Below are 21,914 nucleotides of genomic sequence, written 5' to 3' on the forward strand. Positions count from 1 at the left end.
CCGGTGGCTCATTCCTGTAATCCTAGCTACTCAGGAGGCTGAGATCTGAGGATCATAGTTCAAAGCTAACCTGGGCAGGAAAGTCTGTGAGACTCTTATCTCCAATTAACCACCAGAAGTGATGCTGTGGCTCAAGTGGTAGACAACAACAACAACAACAAAAAGATTAGCATAGCAATAAAAATAAATAAAAGACAAACCACTTATAAGAAGGTAGTGGAACTTAGTCTTGGAATTTACTGTCTCTTTTTTGCAGTGCTAGGGATTGAAGCCAAGGTTTCACATATGCTAAGCATATTTTCTACGTGTACTTAAGCCATGCCCCAAAGTAGGGCAGTACTGAACTTTGAACTCAGGGCCTTATGCTTGCTAGGAAGGTGTTCTATCACTAAGCCATCTCCAACCTGTTTATGTCCAGGTTGTTTTTGAAGTAGGGTCTCACTTCCTGCCTAGGTGTACTTCTTGAACCTGGGTATACATATTATACAATGATGAGAGACACACACTGTGCCCAGCCATCAGTTGAGATGGTATCTAATAACTTTCTTTTTGTCTAGACTGGCCTCAAATAATGACCCTCCCAAACTGCTTTTTTTACAGGCATAAACCATCAGTGCCCAGATTCAAGCTCACATGCTCCTCCTACCTTTTCTTTTCTGATACTGGGGAGAGAACCAAAGACTCACACATGCTAGGCAAGTGCTCTAGCTACATCCCAGCTCCTCAAGCTTTCTTAACAGGAATTTGTAGACAGGCCAACAGGAATGTCCTGTGGATGTTACTGTTTAAAAGTTTCATATTTTGACAAATAAAAGTTAGAAAGAGAAATAATGTTTTATCCTAGTAGACATATAGTATCTTTTCTTTATGCAATGCCTGAGGAATTCCTAACAACTTAGTTCCCATTTTTACCTCCAAAAGCAAAATTCCACTTAGTTACTGAAAATTACAATGAGAAATCCAATCAATAATGTTTCACTGACATCATCTCTCAAAAACCCTTGAGCAAAGAAAATCAAGAGAAGATGCTCCCATATTGAAGAAGACAATATAAGTTTGTGGCCAACCTTTTTATCAATGTCAGGGTCAGTGGTGTGTTTTTTGCAGTGAGTATGGTCCCCCTGCTCCTCAGAGTCTGTGTCAGAGCACTCCGAGTCGCCAGCATCTTCTGAATTGCAACAAGTCGTTTCCTTAACTTGACTTTCTAAGAGTGCAGGGACCTTGAAGCCATGACACATCTGTATTACTTGAAGCAAATTGACAAACTGTTTATTGTTACTAAACATGTTAAAACCAAATGTGCACAAAAAAGAATATCCTGTACTGAAACATCAAAATGCCCAAATGAACATGTGAGAGAAAGACTAAAAGCAGCCTACTAGAGCTCAAGAACAAATGAAGAAACCAAGGGTTCATGGATGACCCAGATCAACAACACAACTGGCCTCAATCCCCAAGTCTGTGTTGCTCTGGGACTTGGAAGGATATAAAATATACATGGAAGGTTGAAAATAAGGATTTAGATAATTTCACAGCTGTTTTCCTCTGAACCACAAAACAGTAAACTAATCCAATCAGAGGAATGGTAATATTCAATCAAGAGTAATGATTTCGCTTGAAATGTAGCATACTTTTCCTTTTGCTTTGTTTCTGTGCTGCTACTGGGACTTGAACTCTAAGCCTTGAACTAATGGCTAATACTCTTACTACTTGAGCCAAACTTCCACTTTTGGCTTTTTGCTAATTAATTGGAGCTAAGATTATCTTGAATTTTTTGTGGGCTGATTTCCAACCTCTATCCTCAGATCTCAACTTGAGTAGATAGGATTTCTAGTAGCTTGATTACTAATAGCACGAACCCTACTGATAAGCTTGCTTCTGTCCAGTTTTCGCATTGGCTTATTTTGAGATAAGATCTCACTTTTTGCATAAGCTTGGACCACAATCCTCCTATTTTTTGCTTCCTGTCACAGCTACTCTATTAGTAGAGAAGTTGTCTCCTGAGCTTTTTACCCAGGGTGGCTTTGAATCTCAATCTTCATATTCTCAAACTCCCAAGTAGCTAGAATTACAGGCATGAGCCATCATGCGTGGCCCTGCATTACTTTTTTTTTTTCTTCTGTCGGTCATGGGGTTTGAACTCAGGGCCTGGTTGCAGTCCCTGAGCTCTTTTGCTCAAGGCTAGCACTCTACCACTTTGAGCCACAGCACCACTTCCAGTTTTCTGGTGGTTAACTGGAGATCAGAGTCTCATGGACTTTGCAGTCCAGGTTGGGTTTGAACTGTGATCCTCAGACCTCAGCTTCCTGAATAGCTAGGATTATAGGTCTGAGCAACTTTTAAACTGAATGCAAAAATTATTAAGAATCACATGGTTACTACTAATAATTTCACTCTGAAGATCAGAGTATTAAAAAATGTCTTCCTTATTAGAACAGAACTCGGGGACAGAATAAAAATAAATATGTCCAAATTTAATTCTACTACTTTAAACTTTAGAAGAATTTTCACATAAACAAACAGCAACATATAAATTCATACCTTCTGAACTCCTGACAAATCTTTCTTTAATCCAGTGACAGTTTGGTATAAAATCTTATATCCAAAAGAGGGGAAAAAAACCACAATCAATATAAAAGTAGACAATGATATGCACCAGTAACACTGTAGACTAATTAGCATCTTCTGTGATTTTAAAAAGGTACTTGAACTATTTCTCATAGTAACAGAAAGTATATGGTGTTGGTTTCTTCTCAATCACCCATATACCAAGCCCAGAGGCCAAATCCACCCAGTTGCCCGGCAGGTTTTCAGCATGAACATTTGCAGTGGACCTAAGGGTAGTAAGTTCTGACTCTGAACCCCACTAGGTAAAGTGTCATCCACTTCTCCTACTCTCATTAGTCATTCTTACTACAAAAAATTGTATTCAATTTTCATTAAAGTATTTTTAATTTGGGGAGCATTTTTTTGTTGTTTCTTGTTATATACTTACATAGATGCTTAAATTTTGCTTCTTAGCTGGAAAAGAGTAAAAAGCTTACTAAGTAGTCCTTCAAGAGCAAAATAATTTTCCTTAAGTGTGTACATTAAGGATCTACTTAACGTTAATGGATTCTACTATAAACATTGATAGATTAGACTTCCAGATCTATCTCTCCTCTTATGTCTCACTATAGTCTGCTATACTCAATTCAAATGTGTCACCCTTTCATAAATCCTATAACTTCCATTTACATCCAGTATGGACAGAGGCGTATTCATGTAGAGAGCTAGCTAACTTGATAGCTCAAAGCCAGCATTCAAGAGCAGAGGAATTCAAAAGGAACAAACAGGTTTGGGACAATCCCCTTCTCCTATAAATCTGCTTACTAGACATAAACCAAGCTACTCACATTGTCTTGTTGAGCATTCATGGCCATGTCCTCTTCTTTTAGTTTCATCATTATGTCCATGTCCCTCTCATAATTGTTTACTTCATTCAAGGTCCTAGGAATATATGCTTGCTTGAACACCTAACAGAGAGGGGAAAAGCAAACCCCAAACTATTATCCCTGTACCTTTCTCAATGTCATGGAGAAATAGATGTGATCATCACCTCCAGCCCTGGTTCTCAACCCAACTACACACTACTGCACTGCAACATCTGGGCGGTGTGTCAAAGCAATTAAGACAAAACAAATATTCCATTTTGCATGACTCAGTTTCCCTTAGAATAACATTCCTCCTATTCATTTGCATTCCCATTCCAATAAGCTCTACCTTACAGAAGGGAGGGGGGTGGATGGAGTTACATTGCTGTCCTTATAAAGAAAGACTTTTTTTGTCAATCTTGGGGCTTGAACTCAGAGCCTGGGCTCTTGTCCCTGAGCCACTTTGTGCTCAAAGCTAGCCAGCACTCTACTATTTGAGCCACAGCCACACTTCCAGTTTATTGGAGATAAGAGCCTCACATTCTTTCCTGCCCAGGATGGCTTCAAACTACAATCCTCAGATCTCAGCCTCCTAAGCCACCAGTGCTCAGCCAGGAATGCATTCTTACATAGCAACATCACTCATCCAGGTGCCACAAGGAAGGTCAACAACTTCCAAACAGATGGGACCTCATATTCATCCATCACGATGAGTATTATGAGAATTTAAAAAAACAAAAGAGCTACTATGGAGCCTTTGAAAAACAAAATGCCTTGATTTCTGAGACTGAAATAATTTCATCTTGTAATTACAATACCAGTATTTTAAGTCTGCAATATTATGAGATCAACAGTTTAGTCACTTAAAAATTCCAACTTGCAAACTAGTAACAAGCTTTTCCTTTTAGGGGGAAAGGGTAACACTGGGGTTTGAACTCAGGGCCTCTGCACTTGCTGGGTAAGCATTCTACCACCCCAACCACATCCCCAGCCCGGACTTGAACTTTCAACCCAACTGCCTAGCTTCTCAACTGTTAGTATTACAGGTATGTACCACCACATTTGACAGCTTTTCTTTCTTGACTCAAATACACCACAGATTGTTTAAAAAATTTTTCTACAGGGCTGGGAATATGGCCTAGTGGCAAGAGCGCTTGCCTCCTACACATGAAGCTCTCGGTTCGATTCCCCAGCACCACATATATGGAAAATGGCCAGAAGGGGCGCTGTGGCTCAGGTGGCAGAGTGCTACCCTTGAGAGGGAAAAAGCCAGGGACAGTGCTCAGGCCCTGAGTCCAAGGCCCAGGACTGGCCAAAAAAAAATATTTCTACAATAGTAAGGTAGTAGGTTGGTGAGCTAAATTATGAACCTTAGCTCAGTCAAATTATATACTGTGTATCTAATTAAAATCAAGCTTATACTGCACTAGTACTATGAAAAGACCATAAAACAAGTGTTAACTGGACCTGATGGTACATGCCTATAATCTCCGCAATCAGGAAACTAGGGCAAGAGAATTGAATTCAAGGCTAGCCTGGGCTACACAGAAAGACTCTGCATGCAAAGAAAGGAAACAACCACCACCACCACAACAAAACCAAAGTGTTTCCAAAGACTGAATTGGTAATAAATCCTACCTCTTCATCCACACGGTCCTGGTTAGACCTTTCTTCTTTGGTCCTTTGAGATGCTATTTCCATGGCCTTTAAAAGAAAGCAAAAACTACACTTAATCTAGAATACACACATCAATTTCCCAATGTTAAAATAAACTTACTCTAATTCCTACAGGAGTACTTACTGAGCTCTAATGTTTTGCTCTCTACTCCAGACCTCACCAAGAAGGCTGCCACCAGCCCAAAGAAACAGATTAACTTCTCTAAGCCTTAGGAATCATGAGCCTCCTTCTTTAAAAGCAATACTGAAGGCACAGCGCTCAGTGGTAAAGTGCTTAATATGCACAAAACCCTGGGTTCCATCCCAGTACCAACAAAAAAAGAAAAAGAAAGAAGTAATATAGCAGCTTTACTAATTTTCAAATGATTACTAAAAATACTTAAAGAACCGAATCCCAAACAACCCATTCCTTAATTCTTAAAAAGTCAGTGAAGGGAACTATGAGGTTGAGACATGATCGGATACTATTGTAGTATAAATCATCACAATTCTTTAACAATGACTGAAACTAAGAAGGCTGAACAAAGACAGGATATTTGGGGCTTAAACAACTCAGTCTATTCTCTAGTTAAAAGGCACAGACAGAAAGAGTGGCGGCAAGTGTTCCGCTTTAAATATAGACACTAAAATCTGTACTAACAGCTCCAGACTAAGAATGATGTGATACTGAGTCAAATGACATGTGGTTCTCTATTTTATGTCAAGTACTAGCAATACATAAATACAAGTCCTATCCCTTAAGAAATCATAATCTAACAAAGTCTGTAGCATCTGTTAATGTGAGCCCAGCATTTGGAGGCTGATAAAAAGAGGATCACAAGTTCCAAGCCAGCTTACACAGGTCGTACCCTATCTCAAAATAAAACAAAGTTGTTACAGCTATACAATACTGAAAAATAACCTAGGAAAATATATTTGCTGAATTGGTCCAAAAAGAACAAATTCTGAACTAAGACCACAAAGCTGTGCACTGGTAGCTTACACCTGTAATACCAGCTACTTTGGGAGGCTGAGATTGATTAGAAGGGCTGTAATATGAGGCTATCACAGGCCTCACTGATTGATACACCAGCTCAACCAATACCTAGGCACAGGAGGACACATGTGTCATCCTAGTTACTGGTAAGGATAAGATCAAGAGGAACTGCAGTTGTAGGCCAGCCCTGGCAAGAAAATTCATGAGACTATCTCAATCAATAGCTGTGTTTGGTAGCATACAGCTGTAATTCTGGCTATGGTAGAGAGCATAAATAGGAGGATAGCTATACAAGAGAGCCTGGGTAAAATGCAAAACTCTATTGCAAAAATAATTAGATCAAAAAGTTAGTGAGGGGCTGGGAATATGGCCTAGTGGTAGAGTGCTTGCCTCGTATGCATGAACCCCTGGGTTTGATTCCTCAGGACCACATATATAGAAAAAGCCAGAAGTGCTGCTGTGGCTCAAGTGGTAGAGTGCAAGCCTTGAACAAAAAGAAGCCAGGGACAATGCTCAGGTCCTGAGTTCAAGGCCCAGGACTGGCAAAAAAAAAAAAGTGGGTGATACAACTGGAGAAGTAGAGCAGGAGAAGTAGAGCAGGAAAGCCTGAGTTCTGAACTCTGGTACTGTCAAAAAATAAAACAAAAACAAACAAGTAAAAAGTGCTCACCAGGGGCTGGGAATATGGCTTAGTGGCAAGAGTGCTTGCCTTGTATACATGAAACCCTGTGTTTGATTCCTCAGCACCACATATTGACAAAAAGGCCAGAAGTGGCACTGTGACTCAAGTTGGCAGAGTGCTAGATCAAAAAGTGTTGGTGAGGGGCTGGGAATATGGCCTAGTGGTAGAGTGCTTGCCTCATATGCATGAACCCCTGGGTTTGATTCCTCAGGACCACATATATAGAAAAAGCCAGAAGTGCTGCTGTGGCTCAAGTGGTAGAGTGCAAGCCTTGAGCAAAAAGAAGCCAGGGACAGTTCTCAGGCCATGAGTCCAAGCCCCAGGACTGGCAAAAAAAAAAGGGCTCATCAGCAAAGCAAGATGAGAAAGAGGAGAGCACTCCAAGAAAAGGGCAATGAGGAAGTAGGAACACACCTGAAAACTTGTGTAGGGACATACATGTTATATTCACAATCCTGTCACCAGAACAAAAGGAAGAACAGATAAACTGGAATTTATAAACATTAAAAACTTCTGAGCTGGGCACTAGTACTTATAATATAATATTAGCTACTAAGGGGGCTGAGATCTGAGGGTCACAGTTTGAAGCCAGCCCAGGAAGAAAGTCCATGACACTCTCATTTTTAACTAATCACCAAAAGGCTGGAAGTGGAACTGTGGTTCAAGTGGCAGAATAGCCTTGAGCACAAAAGTTCAGCAACAGTGCCTACGTGCTGATCTCAAGCCCTATGACTGAAGGCCCTCCCCACCTCCAACTAAAAACTTCTGGGCATGAAGGGCACAACCAAGAGAGTGAAAATGCAACCTATAGAATGGGAGAAAATACCTGGACATTATGTATCTTATAAAAAGTGTATGTCCAGAATATATAACAAGTATTATAACTCAACAACAAAACAAGTGGCTTCAAAGTGAGCAAAGGGGGCCAGGTGCAGTGGGACATGCCTATAATCCCAGCTATCTAGGAGGCATAGATAGAAGGATCTCAGTCTGAGGCAGGCCTGGGCAAAAGCACAAGACACTACCTAAAAACTAATTCAAAAAGGGCTGGAGGCATGGCTCAAGTAGTAGAGCACCTGTCCAGGCAGCACAATGCAAACTCTAGTAGTACTGCCAAAAGAAAAAAGAAAGAAAAGGAAGGAAAGATTTTTTTCAGGTAGGCGAAATATAAGGGACATCTAAATATGCTCATAGCCGTAGCAACTTTAGCCCAATGATGAACTCACTTGCATGGACCAGCCTACCTTCAATGATACAAATTTTAAACAGACATTTTCTTTCTTTTTTCCTTTTCATCTTTTCTTTCCCCTCCTTCCTTTCCATTTCCTCACACATAGGAACTCAAGAATGTCCAGGTAGTGTTATTACACTCCTCTCCTTTTCTTACTGGCAACAGGAGTAAAAGAATGCCTATGACAGTTGTATCTGGGACACAACTCCAGAGACAGCACAGTGGGAAACAAGGAGACCCATGGCTACCACCAAGCCCAAAGCCCCACCTGGGCCAGCAGATCTCCAAGTCATGCATGCTGCTGGACTTCCTTTGAAAACCCATCCTCGCCTGCAGGGAGGAAGATGGTAGAACTGGGGATACAAGCTCATGCAGTCCTCATTTTGCCAAGCAAAAACTAACCCTTTACTTCCGTTCTCCAAAATCCTGCTCTCATTATTTGGAAACTGGCATCAAGTTCAGGGGGCTAAATTTCTGGTTTCAAAGGGACCTAATGAGCCATTTCTTCAAAAATGTACATTTGGGCAACAAAGCCTGGAAAGGTGTTCAACATCATTAATCATTTGGGAAGTGTGAAATAAATCTCCCACCCATTTGGAGGGTGAAAATGCCAGAAAGCAAGCAGTGGGAAGGATGTAGAGAAACTGGAAGACTCATGTACTTACTGTCACTGTAAACAATGTGATGGTTCCCCCAAAACTTACAATAACCACACGATCTAGCAGCTCATCTTTGGATAAATATTGAAAAGAACCAAAAGTAGGTTCTGAAAAAGGTATTTATACACTGTGTTCATAGTAGCATTGCTGTCAGTAAGCAAAAGGTAGAGGCAACCCAGGTTCAAATGACAGATAGGAAGACAGGCAAAGCCTTAAAAGGAGAGAAACTTGTCACATGTTACCTCATGCATGAGCCTTGATGGCATTCACCACAAAAAGGCAAACATGTAAGGCTGCTTGGAAGTGTTACCAAGAGCGAGTTCATAAGCAGAAAGTAGAATACTGGTTGCCAGAGGCTGGGGAGTTGTTGGGATGATAAGAAATTCTAAAGATGGCTAATAAGTGATGTTTGCACAGTAATGTCAACAAACTCAATGCAAATGCTTACATATTTTCCCACTACTTAAAAAAATGTTGGTGCTGGGAATATGGCCTAGTGGTAAAGTGATCACCTGGCATACATGAAGCCCTCCCTGGGTTCAACTCCCCAGCACCACAAATATAGAAAAACCCAGAAATGGCGCTGTGACTTAAGACCTAGAGTGCTAGCCTTGAGCAAAAAGAAGCCAGGAACAGTGCTCAGGCCCTGAGTTCAAGCCCCAGGACTGGCAAAAAAAAAAAAAAAAGCTGATTTAAGAAGGCCTCCACAAACGCCAGAGAGGAATTAATGACCAAAACCTCAACAGGCTTCTTACTAGACATTCATGAAGGATAACAATCTCAACAATCTTGTCAGATAACTGAGATCAAGAAGCCTGGCTTTGCCCCTCTCACATCTTCCCACCCTCCACATTACCTTGGCAAGGTAAGCATCTATGTTCTCAGCTGTAATGGAAGGATCTGTGACAAACTCAAAGAGCTCCCGCACAGTCATGACAGCCACAGCGTGCTTCAGAAAGAAATCTGTCACAAGGAAAATCATCAACCATACTTTATAAGATGAAAAGAGAACAAAGTAACAGAAATACACAGCATTTCCAGGCAATTTTTTTTTTTCTTTTTGGTGTTACGGACTGAACCCAGGGTCTAATTCCCCCCCCCCCCCCCCCCCAGTCCTAGGGCCTGAACTCAGGGCCTGAGCACTCTCCCTGGCTTCTTTTTGCTCAAGGCTAGCACTCTACCACTTGAGCCACAGCGCCACTTCTGGCTTTTTCTATATATGTGGTGCTGAGGAATTGAACCCAGGGCTTCATGTATCCGAGGCAAGCACTCTACCACTAGGCTATATTCCCAGCCCTCCAGAGTCTATACATGGTAGACAACTACTGTTTTACTACCAAGCTATGTCCCAGCCCCAGAAAATGGGTTAAGTATTATCACATTGGACAAGAGATTTTTGTTTTGTTTTTCTGCATTGGGATCAAATTCAGGACCTCATGCATGCACTCTCCCTATCTATACTCCAGTCCCTAGTGGCAAGGTTTTACATCCACAGTTTAACCAAGTATAGAACTAGCAGATACCAACAGGCTATTTGAAATTCTACTTTCTACTCACCATTGACATTGGTGCAGTCTTTTCTCAGAAACTCTAAGGCATGTGGGTGGTCATGCTCCACAGACTGAGAAACATCAATGATATAAACATCTCCGCCATGATACCTTGTAGGTCAGAAATACCGAAGCCATAAGACACTACTACTTAAGGTGGGGGGGGGGGGGGGGGCTGAGATTGCAGGAGCACAAAATCCTAACTGGCTAAAAATATTTTATTCTTCTTATGCTTTTTGGGGGGTGTGGGGGGCAGTGACTGGTTCTGGGGCTTCGACTATGGGCCTAGGTGCTATCCAAGAGTTTTTATTTACTCAAGGCTAGCCCTTTAACAACTTTAGCCCACAGCTCTACTTCTCTGGCTTTTTGGTGGTTAATTGGAGATCAGAGTCTCATGGACTTTCCTGAACAGGCTGATCTCAAACCTTGATCCTCAAATCTCAGCCAGAGTAGCTACGATTATAGGCATGAACCACCAATGCCTGGCCAAAACATATTCTTAGGCTGGGACAGTAGCTCACAGCTGTAATCCCAGGAAGCAGAAAATGGATCATGATTTGAAGGTAGCCTAGGCAAAAAGCTAGTGAGGACTCGTAAACATACACCATATTTCAACAACAAAGATATGGTGGGGCACACATTTATAACCCTAGCTACATGAGAAACATAAATAGGAGGACTGTGGTCTAGGCTAGTTTGGGGGGAAAAACCCATAAAACCTTATTTCCAATTAACCATAGCAAAAAGGGATAGTAACATGTCTCAAATGGCAAGAGTACCAGCCCAGCAAGCACGAAGCGCAAACAACTACCATACACATAAGAGTTTTGTCTCTTGAGAAAGAGAAATAATTCACAAAAGGACCAAGATAGGTAAGAAAGGGCCATTGTGACTAATGAGAGAAGCTGAGAAAATTTCCAAATCCACTAACTGCTATTGATTAAAGTGGTTTCTTCCTTGTTTATGCAGTGCTGGGACTGAACCTGAGGCCTCATACATACTTAAATAGTCCTTTCAAAATGGTCACTTCTAAACTTAAAGGAATGAGAAGGCCAACTTTGCAACAGAAAATAGTAGGACTTTGTGAACAGGGATATTGTTCACTGTTGGAAAGGATATGAAATGACTGCAGGAAGTGTCTAAAAGACAAAAACACTTACAGCATGTTAAATTCACTAAGGTCCGCATGGACAAGCCTTGCATTCTGATACATCCTTCTCATGTACTCAATGACCTGAAGATACAACTCCCGGGCCTTGGATTCAGATAACTGGATGTTTTTTAATAGTGGTGCAGGCCTTGAAGATAAACAAAATGAACCAAGATAAAATGACCAGAAACAGGGGTTTTCTTGCTTTATATACTACATGGTTACATTCTCTTCTTCATGTGACCTGTACATGAATCACTCTATGACACTCTGAGCAGATGCCAATAAACAACTAAACAAAACACTGAATAAAATACCTAAAAAACACCAGGAGTAACTATTATTCTGAGGCATTTTGAGACTTTAAAAGTTGCAATATAAAGTAGGGATGATTCAGGAAAAGAACTATTCAGCTTCCCATGTACTCACATGTCACCTTTACCAATGAAGCCCATGACAAGAACATGACTTCTTAGCATTATTGGCTTTGGACATGGTATCTCCGCTGTGTTCAGCCTGTGGTATTGCAACAGAAAGGACAACTGAAAAGCTACATTGTACAATACTGCTGCTGGAAAAGAGCACAATGAGTTCTCTCAATTACATTTTATTTCATAATGATACCAATGACTGTGATATCACCAAGAATAATAAAGCAGCTGAGCATGTTGACACATGCCTGTAGTCCCTGTACTTGAAGCAGAAGGATCATGAGTTTGAGGCTGGTCTGGACTAAACAGTAAGACCTTGTCTCGAAAACAAAAATTACAACTAAGGCAAAACCATTACATCCAATTCCAGCAGTGTAATAGTGAAAAGGGTCCAACTTAGAATGGATGGGATACAGAAGGTAGGTATATAATATTCTGGAGCTCACCAGCCTGAAGCACGCTTCATAAAACTGGTTGGACTAATACGTAATAGCTAATTGGGCCCAATATTTCAAAAGTACTCAAAATAAAGAATATCTGCTTAAGCATAAATGAACTTACGTATAACATGTGTACGTAGCATATAAAAGACATAGGAGGGTTGGGGATATGGCCTAGTGGCAAGAGTGCTTGCCTCGTATACATGAGGCCCTGGGCTCAATTCCCCAGCACCACATATATGGCCACAAGTGGCGCTGTGGCTCAAGTGGCAGAGTGCTAGCCTTGAGCAAAAGGAAGCCAGGGACAGTGCTCAGGCCCTGAGTCCAAGCCCTAGGACTGGCCAAAAAAAAAAAAAGACATAGGAAAGAAGAAATACTTGATCTCAATTAGATAAGCAAGTTGTTTTTTTATTTCTGTTAGAGCAAATCTGCTATATGTATGTTTAGAAGAAATATACACACACATTCTAAACTGGACTAAGAAAACGAAACTGACACAATCTATATGAAGTTCAAATAGCTACTTGTGACACATTTTTCACACTTGACTGTGTCATGTTCTGTTTAAAGCCGATAGTTACCCTGTACAAGTTCTATGTATTTTCACACGGTTCCTCCATGCTTTGTTTTCTTATGTAAATATGAGTTATGGAGAAGATTTTTTTTGCTTAGAGCTAATAGCTACTATGTCTAGTAATGTTGGCTCAGCAGATCAGAGAGCTAAGTGGCCTAAGGAGCCTGCCTACTTGGGCAGGAACAGCTGGACCTGTGGGCAGGAAGGGCAAGAGCAGGTGTACAGCCCAGACACACACATCCCAGACAGTCACCTGATTAAGTTCCTCATTTCCTTTTCAGCCCAAGTTTTCACCATTTTTCGAGGGTTTCCTTTACAATAGCCATGACGAAATCTTGAATTAAGAAAAATTGGTTATTTTAACCACTTAATTATTGTTTTAACATTTTATTAAATAGAAATTAAAGAAACTAGGGTAGGGGAATCTGGGCTTACCTGAATTCCCCACTAACATACTTATCCCGATCTTTAAACACCAGAATTGAAGTTTTATAAATTTTGATTGCTCTGCTCTCGCCATCTGCTGTGCTAGCATGGTATACATTAGCCTATTTCACGTAAAAAACAATGAAATACAGTTTATGTTAAATAACTAGTTTTACTTTTCCTATCAATATAGTTCTCTCCTCAAGAGAACTGAAGCAACAGCACTATTCTAAAGATGGGAATTAAAAGGGAATATATAAAAAAGCACAATAACTAAGCCTCTAATATAATACTGCACCCCAAAAAGACATTCTGGTCATCAATGGCCATGTATACCACAGTGTCCTATAGAGTTGTGTTACACAGCTGCATCACAGTCAAACTAGTTATTCTAGGTTTACTGTTTGCACAAAATGGCCTAATGATCCAATACTCTGAAATTACATTGTTAAGCAATGTGTCAGCACAGAATAAAATCCAATTTAAAATATGTGAGAATTGGGGGGCTGGGGATATGGCCTAGTGGCAAGAGAGCTTGCCTCGTATACATGAGGCCCTGGGTTCGATTCCCCACCACCACATATACAGAAAACGGCCAGAAGTGGCGCTGTGGCTCAAGTGGCAGAGTGCTAGCCTTGAGCAAAAAGGAAGCCAGGGACAGTGCTCAGGCCCTGAGTCCAAGGCCCAGGACTGGCAAAAAAACAAACAAACAAACAAACAAAAAATATGTGAGAATTGGTTTCAAACAATATGGAAAATACTAAAAGATAGTTTAACACCTAGTAATCCCCAGAGAATGAATTGCTAATTTAAAAAAAAAATCAATATTTGTCTTTTTCTACATCTACATGTTAAAAAATAGGTTACTTAGAAGCGAGTCCTTTACCATTTGAATTCAAGGCCCAAGCACTGTCCCTGAGCTTTTTTGCTCAAGGCTAGTGCTCTACCACAGTACCACTTCTGGTTTTAGAGTGGTTAATTGGAAATAAGAGTCTCAGTGACTTTTTTGCCTGGGCTGGCTTCCAACTGTGATCCTCAGATCTCAACTTACTGAGTAGTCAGGATTACAGGCATGAGCCACTGGAGCCCAGCTACAAATGGTACTTTTTAAACTAAGACTAAGCCCAAAATGATCTAAGCTTGCTGTTAGGTTCAGCCAACTACACTCAACAATATAATGCAGTAATTGTAGTGAAAAGGCATGGCACTACAACTTCCTATCTAGCTATTAGCTTAATAACCATTAATCAAGAACTATTCTGACCTATCCATGGCTTTTCGTTTTTTATTGGCAGTATAGGGACTTAAATTCAGTGCCTGCTAGGCAGGCAACTCTATCACTTAAGCCACGTTCCCAGCCCCTTTCGCTCCAGCGTTTTGTTGTTGGTGGTGGTGGTCATGGGTGCTGGTCTCTGAGTTTTTGTGTTCAAGGCTAGCACTCTACTACTTTAAACCACAGCACCACTTCTGGTTTTTGGAACTGGAGGTTAAGAGTCTCATGAACTTTTCCTGCCTAGGTTAGCATCAAACCATAATCCTCAGATCTCAGCCTCCTGAATAGTTAAGTTTATAGGCATGCACCACAGGCACCTAACAATGCTCTGGCATTTTGAAATAGGGTCTCCTTCTTTGCTCAGGTCAGCATACACTCCTAGTTAGGGTTCCCACAATATCTGGGATGGCAGGTTTGAGCCACCATACCCAGCTTTCTGTTAAGATGGGGGTCTTATGAATTAATGCCCAGGCTGGGAAAACTGTGACCCTCTCTACCTAAGAACCCAGGGGTCCATGCATGCAAAGCAAGCACTCTACCACTAAGCCACATTCCCAACTCATTTCTTCTCTTTTAAAGGCACAATTTATTTAGTAAGTACCTACGTTTCCTTTGGTATTTGAAATAAGGAAACTAACATGAAAACATTCAGTCATCCAAAAAAAAGCTCACTTCTTTTCCTGTGCTAATACATCCATTTATCTCTGTTATGATTCCTCGGGTCAACATCTTGAATAAAATCATTCTTGTTCTGGGGTCCAAAACCTACAAAGAAATGGAAAAAAAAGTTTCTAAGTCTTCTCATTAAAACATAAAACATATCCTAATTATTAAACTGAAGCACATATCTATAGCATGTTAAATGAGAGTTACTATTCTGTTTTATTCCTTCTCATTTTTAGTAAATGAAAAACCAGTTGAAGACTAAAGGAAACAGAAACGGCAAATCAAGACATTCATCCAGCCATGGAAATCAAAGACTACCAAGTCTGATGGAAACAGAAATGGATTCGAGACCAACACTGATTAAAGAAATGCAAAGTAAACCATATAAATAATTTTACAAAAAGTAAAATGCAACAGCTTATATTATTTTAAAATTTCATTTAAGTCAATATGTCAGTATCAAAAATCTATGCAATTTAAAAATCATTAGAGGGCTGTAGGTATGACTCAGCAGTAGAGCAATTGCCTAGCAAGCTCAGGCCCTGAGTTTAAACCCCAATACTTGCCCCTGCCATAAAGAGAAATTAATGATATTTAGCATTCTTTTTCATACAACATATGCAAGACTTAGCCTTTATTTTTAAATTTATAGCATATCCCACCTCAGGCTAAGCACACTACAAGTGCTCATGGCAGTTTTAAACAGGGGGTCAGCATACAACGCCATGTTTACACAAATCCTAGCCACAGCCTATATGCTGAACATGGCTTCCACATTTTGAGAATTAGTACAAAAGGAATTATTATTAAACAGAAACCACAAATGCTGTCCTACAATGCCTAGAGTACTTATTAGTAAGTGATGTACAGAGGGGGTTACAGTTTCATCCATTAAGTCAATACATTTCTTATCAAACTTGTTACCTTCTCCCTCATTTTTCTCCCACCTTCCACCTCCCCAATTCCTCCCCCACCATCCTGAGTTGTACAGTTGGTTTACAGCATTGTTTTGTAGGTATTCCTGTTGCATTGGTTTGCCTTTTACCCATTGTCTCTTCACTTTGATGTTCCCCTTACCTTCCCTAGTTCCAATAAACGTATATATAATACCCAGGGTACCAAAATCAGTTACAGTGACATCAGGGGTAAAACCATGAAGAAGAACAAGAGAAAAAGGCAAAATTTTACATAGTATGTTGAAAATAACAATGATAAAACACTTATTTCCATAACTTGGACTTCATTTCGCTTAGCATCATCTTATGTTTTCATATGTACTAGCTATTGAGCTATTGTGATCTTCTGCTAGGACTATCCTAGACACATACTAATTTTAACAAGGGAAACCATAGAGTCTATTTCCTTGAGTCTGGCTCACTTCACTTAATATGATTTTTTCCAAGTGTTTCCATTTCCTTATGAATGGGGCTATGTCATCCTTTCTAATGTAAGCATAGAATTCCATTGTGTATATGTACCACGTTTTCTTGATACATCTTGATTCATCTATGAGGGGCATCTGGGTTGGTTCCATATTTGAATGATGGTAAATTGTGCTGTGATGAACATAGTTGTGCTGGTAGCTTTAGTGCTTGTAATCCTTTGGGTAAATGCCCAAAAGCCAGGTTGCTGGGTCACAGGGGAGCTCTGTTTAGCCTTTTGAGGAACCTCCATACTGCTCTCCAGAGTGGTTGAACAAGTTCACACTCCCACCAACAGTGTAGCAGTATTCCCTTTTGGCCACATCCCGACAAGCAGCTGTTATTAGTTTTCTTGATAATGGCCATTCTTACTGGCGTGAGGTAGAATCTCAATGTTGTTTTGATTTGCATTTCTTTTATGGCCAGTGATGTTGAACACTTCTTCATGTGCCTCTTGGCCATTCTCACTTCCTCTTCAGAGAAGTTTCTCTAAGTCTTTAAGCCTATTTTATTAAGAGGGAAGTTGTTTCTTTGAGGATTTGTTAGGGAATTTAATTTTTTGAGTTCTAAGTATACTTTAGATATGAGGCCCTTGTTTGTTGTATGGCCAGTGAAGATCTCCCAATCTGAGGGCTTTCTGTTTACCTTGCTAGTTATGTCCTTTGTTGTGCAGAAGCTCTGCAGTTTGATGAAATCCCATTTGTCCAACCGTTCTTGATTTGTTGTTTCTGGGCCTTTATTAAGAAAGTTTCTACCTGTGCCAAGGAGCCCATGTGTTTCACCTATTCCTTCCTGAAATGTTTTCGACCCATCCTCAAAAAATCAATGGCTTTTCTGTATGCAAACAATGAGAACAGTGAGGCTGAAATCAGGAAAGCTACTCCTTTTGCAATAGCCTCAAAAAAAAAAAAAAAAAAAAAAGCTTAGGAATAATCTTAACCAGAGAAGTGAAAGACCTCTATGATAAAAACTTTAAAAACCTGAAAAAGGAAATTAAAACAGAACTGAGTGAATGGAAAAACCTCCCATGCTCCTGGATTAGCATTGTGAAAATGTCAATATTGCCAAAGGCTATCTACAAATTAAATGCAATACCTATCAATATCCTAACACAATTCTTTAAAGAAATAGAGCAAGCAATCCAAAAATTCAATAGAAGACCCTGAACAGCAAAAACAATCCTTAGCAGGAAGAACAGTGCTGGAGGAATATCAATACCAAACTTCAAATTCTATTACAAAGCTGTAGTAATGAAAACAGCTTGGTACTGGCACAAGAACAGGCCTGAAAACCAATGGAATAGAACTGAAGACCCAGAAATGAACCTGCAGACCTATGGCCACTCAATCTTTGATAAAGGAGCTAAAAAAATTAGATGGAAGAAAGACAGCTTCTTCAACAAATAGTGCTAGCAAAATTGGTTAAACACCTATAACAAACTAAAGCTAGATCCTTATATATCACCTTGTGTGTAGTTTTAAAGACCAGTAGTACCTCTGTGGCTCAAGGAGACCTTCCAGCTCCTGAAGTGAGCTGAAAGTATACACTGACCAGACCTAGTTATATTTTAAGGATTATACTTAGGTCATGTCCCAAACCTACAGTTAATATAAACCAGACTGTAGGACATAATAGATGCTAGAAAAGGAAACTGAGTGAACAGGCACTAATTTTCTCCACACTCTTTACAGCTAGGATAAGCTGGCTGACTGTAAGAATCTAGGTGAGACGTGTGCTTCTGCAAAACTGGGAATTAGAGAAGAGGCAGAGGAAGAAGTAGCATACCAAATGGCTCAAGAACATGGTAAAAATTGAAGTACAGTGGTTCATGTCTGTATTCTCAGCACTTAGGAGGCTGAGGTAGGAGGATCACAAGTTCCAGGTCAGCCTGGGCTACCTAGTTGAGAATCTGTCTCAAAAACAAAAAGGTTAAATATTTTAAAAAGATAGCCTAATAAGTAAGTAGATGTACCAATATTGAAAATTACTTTTAAAAGAAAAAGGAAAGATTTCCTAAGTCATTTTGGGTTCTTGAAAAATAGTGTTACTTCATTCTCTAAGAAAAATCATACTGCTTTCCATCACAAAAAACAAACTGGAGGGCTGGGAATATGGCCTAGTGGCAAGAGTGCTTGCCTGGTATACATCATAAAGCCCTGGGTTCGATTCCTCAGTACCACATATATACATAAAAGGTCAGAAGTGGCGCTGTGGCTCAAGTGGCAGAGTGCTAGCCTTGAGCAAAAAAGAAGCCAAGGACAGTGCTCAGGCCCTGAGTCCAAGCCCCAGGACTGGCAAACAACAACAACAACAACATTAGACAACATAAATGATAGGATGTGGGCCTTGTTTCTGCTTACTAACGATGAAACTCTCCAACTGCATAAACATTTCTAGATCAGAAGTTAGCTTCTACTCTGTTGGGGGATTAAGGTACTGAAGGAAAGGGTGCTTAGGTCTTAACCCAAGGAGCTTGTAGATAAAAAGGGTATTGTTCAAAATGGATTTGTGCATGTGTATATGGATGGTGAAGAGGAATATAGCAAGCAACAGTGATGTTCTGACCCTTTTTATCCTTTCTTCACATCAAAACTCTGGGCCATTGCTACACTACTCCTGGGCATCTACTCAGAACATCACAAGCCAGAATACCATAAAGACACTTGCATATCCATGTTCATTGCTGCATTATTCACAACAGCCCAGCTATGCCCTACAATAAAGGATCCAAAATAATGTGGTACCTATACATAATGGAATTTTACATAGCCATTAGAAAGAGTGATATTATGTCATTTGTAGGGAAATGGGTAGATCTCGAAGAATTCATGTTAAGTGAGGTAAGTCAAGCTCAGAGACAAACAGTGCATGCTTTCTTTCATATCCAGAAGCTAAAATTAAAATACACTGGGACACAATAAATTGTACAGGAGTCTAGGCATTCACACACCGTGAGACCAAAGGAGGATATCCTTAGGGAAGAACACAAAGGTGTAATTCCTATGTGCCTCTGATCAAAAAAAGTAATATTTATCAAAACGAACTCCAGGAAATGAGAACAAGAGGTATTCCTTGTTTTTTTCTTGTATTTTTGTCTTATTTGATCATGTATCTGTCTTTGGGAGCATAAGGAGGGGCATAGAAATAGAGGGATATAGAGTAAACAAATACAGAAGTGGTACTCATTAGATACTATGTTGAAAATGAACTATACAACTTGTATAGGTGGGGATGGGAGGGAAAAACTGGAAGAGAGGGAAGGAGTGACATTGTTCAAAAAGAAATGTACCAATCCTTACTTAACTGTAACTCCTATGTATATCACCTTCATAATAAAAAGAAAAGAAAATCTGGACTAGTGCCAACAGCTAATCACATGCCTCTGCATATGGGAAATTTAGTCCCCTTCTTGAATACATAATTTCTAGACAAAGAAAGGCATTTCCAATTCAAAATTTGAAACTATTACCTTTTCCTCTCCCCTCACCCACAACCATACCCTTGCTTAATGGCAGACAATCAACCTATTTTCCAGCAAAGGTAACAAAATCTGGATAAACATTCTGGGTCTGGGTCTGATGGTCTCTACTAATCCCTACAGGGGTTAAAAGGAGGAAAGCGCAGCATAGTGGTGTCACTGCTGTGGAAGGACTAACTCTACTGTTACAAAAGCAAGATGTAGGTCTCCAGACTGTAAACAAAAGTATTTTATGCAGAGCAATTGTAGGAAACACTACCACTTAAGAAGGATAAAAGTATATCACAATTAAAAGAAAAGAGAATGCTAATTCAAAATAAGAATTGCAATACACTTAAATGGTACCTGCTCTACAGTTGCTCGATCAGCTTTATCCTTAATCCGATACCTAGACAAAAAAATGAAGTTGATATTTTAAAATTCAGTAAGAAGCCAAAATAAAGCAAACTGTACATCACTCTACAAAAATTCCTAAGTAGTTTCTTCATAGCAAATTTCATTATTTAATTGTAGATTTTTCACAGTGAAACTTCCTTCATTTTCCCTGAACATGAAATTCAATACTCTCAAGCAAAACATAAGTGCATACACCACATACACAGAAGAAAAGTCTCTCCACATTCTAGAAGAATTACTTAATAGAGCAGGTAGGGACTGGAGGTACGGCTCAGGTAGCAATGGACCAGCTATGAGCAGAAAAATAGCAATAGCTCAAAGCCCAGAGGTCAAGTCCTAGCACAGCTACTAAACAGCTACCACCCCCACCCCCACAAGCAGCAGCAGCAACACTAGGTTAAAGTAACAAAGAAAACACTGTCCCTGAACTCTTCAATGATCCTATTAATTTAATGATCCTAATAGTTGTTTATATTGTTTTCTCTGCAGTGATATTCTAGGAAGACTGTTTTAAGATTTCATAGTCTTCAAATGTAGGCTCACACACTAGTTCAGTTTACACACTAGTGATTCAATCTAGCAAACTAAACTAATGCAAATTCAAATATAGTAGAAAATGTCAATGGATCTAAAAAGGCTACTATCTCTTGGACATAGCAATAAACCATAGAAAACTGGTTATACATTTAAATTCTAAGCCTAATGTGAATGCTCATATCTACAATCCCTGCTACTTAGGAGGAAACCAGAGGATCTCAGTCTGAACTCAGACCTTATCTGAAAAAAATCTCCTAGAGCAAAAAAGGCTGAGGGTGTAGCTTAAGTTGAGCACTTGCCTAGCAAGCTCAGGGTCCTGAGTTCAAACCCCAGTATCATCAATAAGTTGTAACATTGCTAGTTGTATTATACTGTTATTTTCTATAACACTCTGGTAGTATTTAATTATTGAACAATTGGCTCTGAGAAGAAAAAAGAAAATACTTCTGAAAAGGATTTCAAAAGAAAATGGAAATAGTTCTGTTACATTACTATTTAGCTTTTAGTCTTCCTTGAATTTTTAAAGAATACTTCTGGAAGGAGCAATTCTTAATAAAATCTAAAAGGGGAGAAGCTTTACATATTTACATAAGACAGTTACTGTAAAAAAAAGTTACTGTAATAAAAGCATACTGGTGAATTTCACAAGATAATAGTTTTACCATATTTCTTAAAAAGTCTCAATATTTTTTAATTTATAAGAGGTATAAAACACTCTCACTTAAGTTTTAAAAATAAATATCCTTTGCAAAACAATTATGCTACATGGTCAGAAGCAAGTCCCTATTACCCATGTTTTATAATTAAAATAGTACTTACATATCTGCTTCTTTTTGTCTAGATTTTTCGGTGACTTTGTTTATGACAGAATCAGTAACACTTAGCTTATCTAAAATGTAAAAAACACAATATAAACAATATGTAAGACAAAAAG

The 21,914-nt window shown here is 39.6% G+C and overlaps 1 protein-coding gene across 1 annotated transcript in view; it reads right to left on the bottom strand.

Annotated features, from left to right (window-relative positions):
- Riok1 (RIO kinase 1) overlaps positions 1 to 21,914 on the bottom strand; it is a 33,973-nt gene that overhangs the window by 881 nt on the left and 11,178 nt on the right. The window contains exons 4-16 of the mRNA XM_048348548.1: positions 21,800 to 21,869; positions 20,393 to 20,435; positions 15,155 to 15,247; positions 13,219 to 13,331; positions 13,037 to 13,117; positions 11,768 to 11,854; positions 11,349 to 11,486; positions 10,196 to 10,299; positions 9,495 to 9,601; positions 5,052 to 5,117; positions 3,396 to 3,515; positions 2,542 to 2,595; positions 1,068 to 1,220 (exon numbers count right to left, since the gene is read on the bottom strand). Coding sequence (XP_048204505.1) covers positions 1,068 to 1,220; positions 2,542 to 2,595; positions 3,396 to 3,515; positions 5,052 to 5,117; positions 9,495 to 9,601; positions 10,196 to 10,299; positions 11,349 to 11,486; positions 11,768 to 11,854; positions 13,037 to 13,117; positions 13,219 to 13,331; positions 15,155 to 15,247; positions 20,393 to 20,435; positions 21,800 to 21,869 — 1,229 coding nt within the window. The remainder of the gene's footprint in view (positions 1 to 1,067; positions 1,221 to 2,541; positions 2,596 to 3,395; positions 3,516 to 5,051; positions 5,118 to 9,494; positions 9,602 to 10,195; positions 10,300 to 11,348; positions 11,487 to 11,767; positions 11,855 to 13,036; positions 13,118 to 13,218; positions 13,332 to 15,154; positions 15,248 to 20,392; positions 20,436 to 21,799; positions 21,870 to 21,914) is intronic.

Source organism: Perognathus longimembris, chromosome 6 (genome assembly GCF_023159225.1).
Source record: "Perognathus longimembris pacificus isolate PPM17 chromosome 6, ASM2315922v1, whole genome shotgun sequence".
Taxonomy (NCBI): Eukaryota; Metazoa; Chordata; class Mammalia; order Rodentia; family Heteromyidae; genus Perognathus; species Perognathus longimembris.